This window comes from Lissotriton vulgaris, chromosome 1_1 (assembly GCF_964263255.1).
Source record: "Lissotriton vulgaris chromosome 1_1, aLisVul1.2, whole genome shotgun sequence".
Lineage (NCBI taxonomy): Eukaryota > Metazoa > Chordata > Amphibia > Caudata > Salamandridae > Lissotriton > Lissotriton vulgaris.
In genome coordinates this window covers 993,129,677-993,142,305 of record NC_141685.1, presented here as the reverse complement: position 1 = coordinate 993,142,305, position 12,629 = coordinate 993,129,677, and the positions used below count along the sequence as shown (strand labels likewise).

At 43.1% G+C, this 12,629-nt stretch overlaps 1 protein-coding gene across 6 annotated transcripts in view; it reads right to left on the bottom strand.

Moving 5' to 3' along the window:
• The window catches only part of BRD4 (bromodomain containing 4), a 1,320,550-nt gene that overhangs the window by 284,907 nt on the left and 1,023,014 nt on the right, over window positions 1-12,629 (bottom strand). For all 6 annotated transcript variants that reach the window (XM_086960824.1, XM_086960816.1, XM_086960841.1 and 3 more), the window contains one exon: window positions 5,730-6,027. In XM_086960824.1, the coding sequence (XP_086816950.1) occupies window positions 5,730-6,027 (298 nt within the window). The remainder of the gene's footprint in view (window positions 1-5,729; window positions 6,028-12,629) is intronic.

Genomic DNA, 12,629 nt, shown 5'->3' with positions numbered 1-12,629 from the left:
TAAAAAGGTATGTGCTCTAACCGGATCTGCGCTTAAAGGTGCGGAAAAAGAAAGAACTGATGTCAGTGCGCATGGGTGACGTCATCTTGGCGCGTACAACGCCAGCGACAGACGGGGAGCCGCACAACGCCACCCACTGACACGCAGAGATAATGCTAGCGAAAACTTTCCGGATCCAGTCGGACACCTGGGAATATTCTAAGGTAAGGAATCTATCACGAACGTGTCTCTTTCAGATAAACCATGATTAATTGGTTCCCTGGTTTGAGTTGAGAGTATCTTTTTCAAACTTTCCACATTATTTTTTAGGTTATCAAGCCTATTCAAAATGGGTAGTAGTCTATTTTGCATTATTTCACCAAAACCATCCAATAGAAGCTTGATGTCTTGTGGAGATAAGATTACAGGTGACAGAATCATGGGAGAGGGGCTAATTTCAACTGGTGATAAAACAATAGGCCTGTTATTACCCCCACTGAGGGCCTGTCTCGGTTTTCTCTTTGATCTGGTATTTACTATTAATTCAGGCTCTAAATGTTTAAGCTTCCTCTTTCTTTTAACTGGGGACAAGGAACTGTAACTGCTTGGGAACGATTGGAGGGCAGCTCAGGGCTAACTAAGTCATTGTCAGATTTTCTAAAATATGACTCTCTGGTACAGTAGCCCATTTTTGCCCATCAGTTGTTAAATCCTGGTTCAAACATATATCAGAGACTCCCTCTATTGATAGACGGCGTTGAACTACAAGTATTTCTTTATCTATAACCTTTGCAGCTGCATTAAAAACTGGTCAAAGGTAGAGTTCTGCATAGACCTTGGTGTACTCTCCCTCTCATCCACCCGCCTTACTTTAGCCACAGTCCAATAATGCTCAAGTCAAGGTAGAATAGGAAAAAGCGGAGAGTCTTACGTGCTGCTTGGTGAGATTTCACAAACCCCCCAATGGTTCACATAAAGCAGTTCCAGGAGAAACTGAGCAATTAAGTTTGGTTCAGTAAACAGGACTAAGGGAGTGGGCCCAGCCCAGCTTTATCCTGGCCCGCCCTTAGCCCGGGCGCTTCCCGCGCTGCGGAGGTCAAGGCTGCGCTTTGAAGCGCGGTGGACTCACCTCCCTTCGCAGCAGTTGCTGGTGATTAACGCAATGTAACCTGGGACTCAGAGTCCCACCAGGGTATTTTAGGAGCAGGGGTCAGTGGAACACGGGGCACGCAGTTGACAGGGTGTCCCTTAGCCAAGGAGGATCTAGTTGCAGCTGTGTCAGTGGCCCAAAGAACGTACCCATCATTTTTGTGCTCACCATGCCACCCCAGTTTAGACCTGGCCATATGCAAATCAGTCTTGACCCTGTGCCTCATGGGAACAGTCCAGCCCAGGGAGGACCTGGCCTGGCAGTTCGGGCAGGACTGTTCCCTTTGGGTGCAAGGTCAAGACTGATTTGCCAATGGCTGGGTTCAAACTGGAATGGCATGGAGCGCAAAAAAACAATGGATTTAGGCTCAGATTGCTGTACTGGGGTGAATGTATGACATTGTTCTACATTCTGTCCATCAATTGTTGTTTTTGAACTGGTATAGATAGATGGCACACTTCATAGGAAGTTATCAGGAGGGAGGGAACCTAGTAGCCCATTGGCTAGTGACCACAAACTCCCCTGAGGGCACCTTCTGGGCATAAAAGGGGCACCCAGAACTCTGATCTTGCTTGACTGAAGAAGAGGACCAAAGATGGACTGCCCTGCTGACACTAGATCTGGCAAAGAAGAGGTTGCACTGAAGTTAGACTACACCTGCTGCTCTTTATGGTAGCGAAGGAAAGGATGTGCCTGCTGTGTTCTGCTCATGACTAAGTCATCCCCTGAACCTAGCTAGAAGCAGAGATTCCAAGATTCATTTGGCTGACTTTCAGTGTGCACCACAGGGTCACAAAAGCTGGAAAGGTGTGCGTGGGCGAGTTCGCTCTTCACCGCAGTACAGCACAAGAGACTGAGAACCGATGCTCAAAAGTTGCATACATGTCTGTTGGACCTGGGAGTCACAGGAGTGCAGTTTGGTTGGGACCGCTGTGCCCGGTGACCAGTATTCCAGTGGTGATTGGACTTTAGCTGCACCAAAGAGGACTTTGAGGGACATCAACCCCTGTGGCAAGAGTGGACCGACAGGACTGCAAACCAAGGAGTTGCCCCAGGAAGACCTCCGTCCACCACAGAGTATCTTCAGTATGCTGTATCCTTGCATCAGGACCACTTCATACAAGTCAATGGCAAGAGGTCACTAACACAAACGGAAGACTACTTTTCTTGTTGAGGCAACTTTCTTCACACCTTGCTTTTCCCCCTGACTGGCTCCCTGCTGGAGTTGGTCATTTAAAGTAACTCTAAGTAACCATATTCTACTTTGACCAAAGTTTTCTTTAAAAAGTTTCTAGATGTCAAAGTCGTTGAACTTGCCAATGCTTGTTTGCAGGTACGTGAACATTCTTGATTTGTTTCTTGTAAAATCAATGCCTCCGGTGGATCTTTTTAGCTTTGATGTCCATAAATTCATAAAAATATAATTTCTTTTTATAAATTGGTGTCCTATTCCGAGTGTCGAATATCTTTCCTTTTCAATTGTTTTGGTGCTGTTTTAATGCTGAACACCTTGTGCTTTGTGGAAGCCCGACAGCTCGAAGGCACAGATATCCAGGGTTAAGCTAACGTTTGACAAACAAAACCTGACTGGTCTTTAAAGGGATGATAGTGTATTTTACTGTGAGGTCACGCAGCCCATTCCATATAAAACACCCCATTTCCTCACATGAATTACTAACACTGTAACTACTGTGGAGGCAATGTATTGGAAATGAATTAGGGATATTGATATAGGAGAGGAGTCTGTGGACAAATTCCAACATGAAGTCGCTGTCTTGCAGGAGAGGGATAATTTCCTGTAGATCGGTCATCTTGAAATTAATAGTGTTCAGGAAGTTTAACAGGACCCACATTTGAAGATGGAAAGAAGTACGCTATTCTTGTTCTGTCATTAGCAAGTAAATCAAGATCAAGCCCTGACACCTCGGATGTAATGGCAATTCCTAGATAACACCATTGCTTAGCAGGAAGCAAATCTGTTTCAGCAACAGGATACATTTCCTGAAAGTTTTTTTAACTTGGAGTAGCCATGCAGCACTGTGAACAATACCCAAGTCTGTAGTCCCACTATGCTACTTCTGAGGGCAGTCCCCTCAGCTTTCCTCCAAACAATGTTTTGTGAGCTGGAAAATGCACCGCGACAAATTAGATACTGAGGAGCCGCCCTGTGAATGAAAGACTCTGCCATAACCTCTAGAGTTCCCTCAAAATCCTCCCCACTGAAAGGACTAGTTTTCTGGGGCTAGCTGTTCCTGTTTCCGAAAAGACAGCACATCTTGAAAGGTCTGTCTACGCGAAGTATTACTTGAAGTGTTAGTGGACAGCACTGGAACGGTCAGTGGTGTTGTAGGGCGTCCTTGGACTTTAATGTATAGATATCCTTTTTATTTTTTTCAAGGGTCAAACCACATGAGGGCTGAACAAATACATATCACTGAACAAGGTTTGCTGTACTTCAGAACAAAACCCAGAAATACAGAGTCTGGTGTTGTGATGTAAAAGGACACTGGTGTTGAGCTGGTGCAGACAGAGAAGCATTTCCCTGAGTTGGTAAGGATTTTCCTTTTTGAGACAATTTTTTCACTCTTCTCTAGATATTTTTCAGGAAGAAGTTATAGGTCGTCCATTTTCACCCATTGAACATGGTCAAACAGTGTGAGTAGTGTGTGGGAGTTCGGAATGCACCACAAGGTCGTAATATCCACTGCCACCAACTTCCATGGAGTATTAAGGCACTTGCTTTCTTTATCTGAAGGTTGTCATTCACTAGTGCCTAAATTAACGGCTCTTTCGGAATAAGTAAACTACCATTTAATCATTAGGGGATTCACCTCAAATATAAAGAGGCTCCTTAAGAACATCTTTATACCTGCATTCTACTCTAGATGTTATACTCCGGTGTCTTTAATGGACGTTTTACATGTGTATCGAATTCTGTCCAGGACTCGGAGTCCGGCGGTGACAGTACTACCCCGACAGCCAAAGGAAGGAAGTTATGAACAATGCCTATGCGAAAAAAGCAACATGACAAAGCATGTGGACTGGAGAGAGGAGCATTGATTTAGAAAATGCAGAGTAGTGTGCTGGCTCAAATGTCAAAGTTTAAGTGGTTGTGGTCTGGGGGGACTGTCATTGGACACGTCACATGATGGGCGCACACAATTTAAAATCTGTATTTTTTAAATAATGTTTCTAAACAGGAGTACATTTTGGGCTGTTCTCTAACATCTGAAAAAGGTTTCAAAATGGAAATCATCCCCTTGCTCTAAAGCCAGTCACCCCTTGTTGACATGCAGCACAATTAACTGCACTCAGGAAGGTTGAAGTATCATGTCTTGATGTTATGCTCTAATTGTTTAGTGCTCTGAATGCTTGTCAATATCTGACTCTAGCATGTGTTCCATGCATCTTCAAACTGCACTCATGAGTCTTTTTTTTCTACACACGATGTGACTGCAGAGGCCTAAAGTTAGAATTCTTACCTTTACAAATTGTCAGAAATAGTGTGACTGTTTATCACAGTAGGTTTTTACCAAATCCAGTCTGATGCATGGGGAGTATTCTGAGCTAAGGACTCTGCAGCTAGACTCTCTACCCGATAAGGAATTACTGAAGGGAAGCATGCTTGTTCAACTGATAGACTTCGAGCGTTGAGAGGGGGCGTCTGACGTTGGGGTGCGAGGAGCTGAGGGATAGCTCCGACTGACCCTTCAGATGCGTGGCACGGCAGTCCTCACAGGTTTTGGAGTCGTGGTCACACTCCAAACACCACAAACACAGCAAGTGGGATCTGTCATTGCCCCACATAGCATGGGCGACATCCTCACACCAGGAGAGAAATCCCTCAAAAAGAGTAAACAAAAATAAAAAAAAGTGGTTACAAAAAAACAATGGTCAAAAAATGACAGAGTAGCTCAGACCGGATCAGCGCTATCTGCTGCGGAGAGGAATGAACTGATGTCAGTATACTGGAGCGGCACCTATACAGGTACTACATCCTTCACTTCTGGTGCAGACAACACAGATGTGGAGCCAAACAATGCTACCTACCGGCATGCAGGGGTACTGCTCACAAATCTACTATATCCAGTCTCATGTTGGTGGATTATTCCAAGGTAAGAAATCCGCTGCTAGTTCTCTAGCATTTTAAAGCCGATTTAAGGCTGCATTGAAAGACATTACTGATGTATGAACCAATCACAGTACAGTCACCTGTAGTAGCACATTTAACTAATTCAACGTATTCTTTTTTTTACAACAAAGTGCCAGCAATGTTGGACTATACCGCCATTTTTTCACTGCCTAACTTCTTATAGACTTGAGAAGCCTAAAGGGCGGACCTTCAGTGCAGCATTTTTGTCAACATAAACCACCACAGCATGCCTGGCCTGGTCTGCCACACTTAGCTATCCAATGGTGTACTTAAGTATAAGCATACTTTCTTTGAGCACATTTTCAGCACAGCTTGCAGGGCGTTTGCACTACATTTATGATTCATAGTAATTAATTGCTTTGTTTATGTTTTGCCTATGTATATTCCTGTAGTGTCAAGGAACACTGCTTAGCTGTAGAATTTCCACATTTTCCTCAACCCCCTTACCTGGAGGTGAGACCACTGTATGTTGATTCAAATGAGGGGGGCTAGGTTCTGGCTGAGGCAGTAGTTGTGGTGGTATTTCTTGCTGTGTCAGATGCATCAGAGGTGGGTTGAAATGTGCCATGGCATCAAACATACTTCCTGGGAGTGGCTGATCCATAACTGGGACTTGGGAAGGTATGAAAGGCGGTGGAAGTGGAGGTGGGGAAGTCTTCATTAGTGGTGAAACCAGCTGGGGAACCGGTGGCTGTGAGGGCTGAAGCTGTGGCTGCACCACCTGCGGGTGAGGTTGATGGTGATGCTAGAAAAAAACAAGATGTTGTACGTTAAAAGTGCAGATACAAGAATACACAGGATGTACACTATGACAGACATACTTTACATAAGACTGCTTACTCTACATATTCATAGCTGCTGCTCTAGGCTGACACTTGGAATTATATATAAAAAAAAAAAACTTAAGATCATAGTAAAGACTCACAAACATTTAGCATTAGATCCTAGGCTGTACCTCTGGAGTCACTCCCGATATAACAATGCACTTAAACACTTATTTGCAATCACTTATTTTTACAATTGAAGAATGATAATGAATTACAGGCTTGTGTAGGCCATTCACCACTCTGAAACTTGTGCTCTCAAACTTTTTAATTCCCTTTCCTTCTTAATCATGGAATACTGGTAACAAACATGTATGTCAACAAAATATTTTGGCCCAGCGTGAAGACAGTTATTTTGAAGCTCTGATGCAGCCACATATCGGCTCTATCAGCATGCTAGCATCCATACCTCAGTCCTTTTCCTAGCTAAACACACTTCAACGGCATGTTAATTAGGTGGGTCATCTGTAGGAAGGGAGAACCACCAACTAGTATTATAGGTTTTTATAGTGAGCTACTTTGTAGTCTACATCTAGCTCACCTGGCTCTAAAAGTCCTGGGGTGAGGTTTAGCATCCAAATGTCTGGTTTGAAGATGTTAAAAAAAGGTATGCTATGTACCAAACATAATATTTTCAACATGGCTTGACCAAGCTGGGCATCCAAACCTCAGTTAAAATCAGTTGTGCAATGTTTGCTGGAGTACCAAAATTGAGCTCTTTACAGAGATCATATTACGGACTTGAAAAGCCAAAGAAGGAAAGGTAACTTATTCGCAGACCTATTTCTGCATCGAAGAAATCTTCATTGAAGTCCTGAATGTTAGAATAAATCCCTGCTGCATGCGTGGACCCCAGAGCACTTTTCATGTATATACTGTCCATTGAGCCATCATACAGCATGTAAATGCCCATCTTTCGTCACGATAAGCAGCACCCTGTGATAGCCGGACATCAATTTGTTTCTCTGGAAGTAAACTGATAAACTCCTAATGGGCCGTTTCAAGCCTTCTTTGCAGCATCTGATGCGCAAGAAAGAGGTGAGAAGGTTTGCAATGCAGTGAAAAGATGCAGCCAGCTAGGCTTACATTAAAAGATGAGACAAAGTAAACTTGTCTCTAAGACTCATGACGCTTCTCATACTCATGATACAATTTGCTGGTAAGATGCAAAGCTAGTCCTTTTTTACGGTAACACTGTTAATAGAGATAATTCGTCATTTACTTACTAATGCAAACCATATCTAAGGAAATGAGTTGTTTAGGACTTCAATGAAGATACCTCTGATACAGGAATAGAACTAAATTTAAGTAATCTTTTCTTCTGCATAGGAGGATCTCCACTGATAGTCCTAGGCGCTAAAATAGAGTGGCAAACGGTGGCGGTTGGGCAGCAGGGAGAAAACTAAAAAATATATATCTGTTTATAAGTACAGGGTATAGCTTTATAAAAGTTTCAGTACTTAAAAAGATTTATCAAGTTTTCCTGGCTCACTCTAGCATTTGCCCAAGTGTCTGAATCTAAACAATAGTGTACTGTTAAAGTGTTATTCAATTCCCACGTTTCTGCTTTACAGATGACGTTTTAAAGGAACAAGGACCCCTAAACAAAACATGCATCAGATTTTTACTGGTTAAAACAATTATACCCAGGTGCAATGTCCAATAGACAAATTAAGAACAAATGTATTAACCACATAAAACAAAATCAGTGGATGAAGACAAAACAAAGGGCATACAATAAAATAACCAAAAAGACTCTGCCAATAATGTGTGACATAAATCAAGTAAATGGATAGTCACAAATAAACCTACAGCAGCACTTCTGCCCCTATGTTCATTTATTTATACAATAGGGTCAGTGTGCAAGTGCAAGCTTTACACAAGACAGCATCTTGTATGTTCTTATGTCCATGAAGTTGACGCAGGTGTTCCTCTGGCATAATGAGAATTGCCCTCTCATGACAGGTGTTTGTTTGCTAGTCAGCAGCTTAAAGTGATGCATGTTACAATCCATCTTCCAACAGACTGTTTAGATGTGGCCAAACCCTTCCAACATGGCCAAGGTTAGCAAAAAAGATGGTTCCATTTTCTCAGGTTTTCTATTTTGGCTATATAAGTGAAAAACGCTTAATATATAGTAAAGGGGGGGCGTACATTCTGCTTCTGATAACCGATTGGGAAAGAAAGTAGGTAAAGTAAATAGTTTGGCTAATATGAAAATCAGAAACTACTTTAGGAGGAACAAAGGATGTTTTCTCACTACAAACCTGTTAAGAGTAGAAAATAGTGTAGAGCTCTAGTGCTAATGAAGCCTGCAACCCACTCACCCTTCTAGCAGAGGTGATGGCAATTAGGAAGGCAGGTTTATAGGATAGATGCCGTAATGCAGACATGTGGATTGACTCATAAGGGAAGCCCATCAGTTTTGAGAGAACAATTATCAACTCCCATAGTGAAGACGGTGATTTAATTGAAAGTAGACCAGAGGTCTTCAAACTCTTAGGCCTGTCCCCTGACAGTTTGTGGCTGTGTTCCCAGGGGGGGCACAAATGTCACAGTATTTGTAAATGAAGATGGCCTGTAAGTGCCACTATGCTTATTTGTCACGATCACAGGCCAGCTTTATTTAAATGCTGTGTTGGAAATGCATAAAAAAGTATGGCAACTGTGACTCTGAGCGCCGTGGTGGCAGCGTCAGACAGATTGCTAAACACCACAAAATATTCCAGAAGTATGTCAATATATTTTCACATTTAGACAACAGTATATAAATAATGAACACATGCCAAATGGAAAATACACGCAAATTAAACTAATCGTTGTGAGATGCACTCTTACGTTATGAAACCTGATATCACGCTGATGTCTGTGAGATCAGAGAGTCTCTGCAGTTTCAGTATCAGTGAGGAGAGTAACCCAAGAAAAGGCATAAAGAAATGGCCTTGACCAACATCTCAATAGGCGTTATGTTGTGCTATGTAATGTAGATGTTATGTAGATCTGTAGAGCGCACCAGCACCTGGAAGGTTATCCTGGTGTTGAGCAGATGAGTCTAGCCGCAGCTCTGGCTTAGTGGGACTACGCTAAAACCCAGGTCTTCAGTTTCCTGTGGTATTCAAGAAGTAAGGAGAAGGCTCTTATGTTTAGCAGAAATTCGTTCCACGCTTAAGGAGCAATTTAGGAGAATGCTTAACCGCCAGATCTGGTTTTCCGTATGATTGGGATTTAAGCAACTAGAAAGTGGAGGCATCTTGAAGGTTTGCGATAGCAGATGCGATTGTTGAGGTATGCTGGGCATGGTAGCCTGAATGCAAAGGCTGCATTCTATGCTTCATGTCATGGGGAAGAGACCTATTTAAGGTATTCTCCACTCTTTGAAGATATCGCTTGAAGCATAATCATTGAGAATTCACTAGTGAAACGTCTTGTAAAATACACTGAAAAAACACTGCTCACTGGTTCATTATTCCTGGAATGTGGATCGCTGTTCGCGTCAGTTCACAGGCCAAGACCCAGTGCCAGATTGGCTGAGATTTCATGAGAAGCATAATTGATCTGGTGCTTACTTGACTGTTCAGGTAATGCCGGATTCAAACTGTCTGTTTGAATCTGGACTGCTGATCCCTCTTTACAGGGACAGTAGAAAAGCCTTGAGGGCCAGGAGGACAACTCCCAGTTCCAGATGCTTTATATGGTACGAGAATTCTTTGACTGTTCACTATCGCTGTACTGTCAGATGTTGCAAGTGAGCTCCCCATTCCAACCGAGAAACAATACACCAGTCACTATTTGTTTATTTATAAAGTTTTATACAGCATGAACTTGACCCTTGGGGGTATCAATGATCTGCAACCACTGCTGATTCTGAAAGCAGACTCCGGAGCGAGTTTGGATCACTGCACCGCCACACCAGGGATTGTTTTACTGTATATTTTAGGATACATTTGTTATACCAATTGTTTCTCTTTTGTCACCACTAGTCCACAAGACATTCCAGCATGGATTTCATGTACAACCTTGCATCTGGGACAATGTAGAAACAGGATTCCACAGATCGTAGAAGATAGCTGATCTGTTTTGCTGTGGGACCGGAATTCTTCAGGAGAAGGCATTGTCCCAGATAGATGATACTCTATTTTATTTTTATAAATGCATTCTTATTTTCAGGTTGTTACAGAAACACAAACAGAAAGATGCAAACAGTACAGGAAATAATAGCATATTCAGGTTTATAATAACTATGCAAAGGAATACAAAACATTTTTATCATCAGGAAAGTCACAATAAACATGAACATAGAAACATCTCTGCTGTCCTGAAGCAACACCTAACAAATGATTGTGTAACAAGTACTATAGGGGCAGTTAGTCCTAAGATATATATATCCAGGACAGGGGGCTCGCTCAACAATTGCCCATTACTGGATCAACACACCCCTGACATCCGCATGCTTGCATGGACAGCGTGCATGGACAGCCTCTAGCTTCACAAACGGTTTTCTCAAGTAGTCTAGACTGATCTAGGGCTCATTTCTTTTTTTTTAAATAGTTGCAGCATTGGAAGAATGCCAGCATTGAGCTACATCCTGTTTGGCACTGAATAGGGCAACACCCAGGAATAGCTTCTGATATCTCGGTCAGCAGATCGTCCTCAATATTAAGGGTGGGTATGTGCGGGTCAAGTGAGACATGGAAGCCCAAAACTTCACTACAGATCAATTCCACAGCATCAAAAAATGTTTGGATAACTCTACAACGCCAGAAAGCGTGTAATAAAGTGCCAACCTCAGTGTGACTTCTGAGGCATAAGGGAGAATCCTCCCAGTAAATCCGACAAAGTAATTCTCGTGTATAAAACACCCAGTGTAAATACTAAAAATGAATCAAGCGGAATCTAGTCATGTTTGCAGAGTAGTGCCAGTGCCTACTTCACCAGAGAGTCGGTCTACATCGCATGATTCACAGGGTCTGTCAAAAGTATCTGGTGTGTTAACAACTAATAAATTATAAATAATGGCAATTTCATGCTTGTCTCCTAAATCGAATATTGTGATTTTTAGGTCTCGCGCCTAGCGTTGCAGTGCGCAGGACTTCTTGTAGAGGGTTTCAAAACGAACCTCGGAATCGCACACGCTTGTGCGTGTGCTTTTCCTTTTGGCCCACGCTATTGGCCTTTGCGTGCGTCTTTTTAACAAAGTCAGCACGCAAATGGACAAAGGTGGGCGCATTGCTCCGCCCATTGCCTATTGGTGTCAGTAACCGGCACCGCAGCCATGTGGTTTCAATTATCGTGCCCAGACACGCATGGCATATTTGAAACCACATGCTCCGCTGTGGCGTGTGCGCATCACTCGCGGGCTTGTTTGTTTTCCAATAGCGATCGCTTTCACTGCTGCATGTTCCATTCTCTTGTTGCCCAGTAAATAAATAATATGTCACGCGCATTTACAATACGAGTTTGTTCCAGTTTGATTATGCTTTTACCTGTGTAGGCTGAAAGCCCCTCTCTGCTGGCTATCAGTGTATTTCAGCAACTGTTTCATTTACTTGCCGCAAGGAATTGCTCGATTTCATTCACGCCTAAGCACCTTCCTTAGCACAGAAATTCACTTTCCTTGTTTTGGCCCTGGATAATTCCACCACTGGCTTTTATTTCCGTAAGGCGCAAAATAGGAGTGGTGGCACATAGTGCTGTTTTTGTGAATTAGTGTAAAATGTCAAGAGAGTCTTTTAAAAATGAAGGGGCAATCCGCGCCGGTAACATATCATTGCCTGGAGACACCGGGAAATTCACGATAGGTTCACACATGGTGTGCAGGCGGCGTGAGATTCACATGACTCATGTGCAGGGGGTCTGAGCCCCTGGGCCTCTCTGCCCCAGGCAAGCTCTCACACTCTGAGCATTGTTCAGCAGAGGGAAGCTGTTCGGCTCCACAGCAGATGTGACTCGAGCAGCTTTGGCGCTATACCCCTCCTCTTCCTCTCGAGTCTCCTCTTTCCTATCACTCCCCTCTCGTCCACATCCCTCTTCTACCTTTCTCCTTCTCTTCCACCCCTTGTGAGAAGTTGGCCTGGTATATGATGTCCACTATTCTAGTGGGCACCCTGTATCAGTCCAAACAACCCTCATGGTGATGGTTGTAAAGTCAACCTTATAGACCAGCTATCCTAGTGGTAGCATGGACAAAGCAGTCTTAGGCTAAAACTTCAGAGAGCATGTGAAGCCAGCTGTTTTACCAATTATAATCCCTTGAATATCAAATGAAAGGAAACCACACAAGGTATATATCAAATATATATGTATTTATTACTAACACAACCCCTCTGCACTCTTTATGAGGTCATAGCTCGAGATACAGCACAAGTTATTCAATAAGCACACTATAATTTGCACAAATACAATTCTGCCCTAGGGGCCTCACGAACCATATACTAAGTAAGTGGTATAAGAACCACTTCAGGAAAGGTGAATAGGCCTAGGGCCTTGGGAATCACTGGAGCTACACTGGACAACCAAAGGTTAG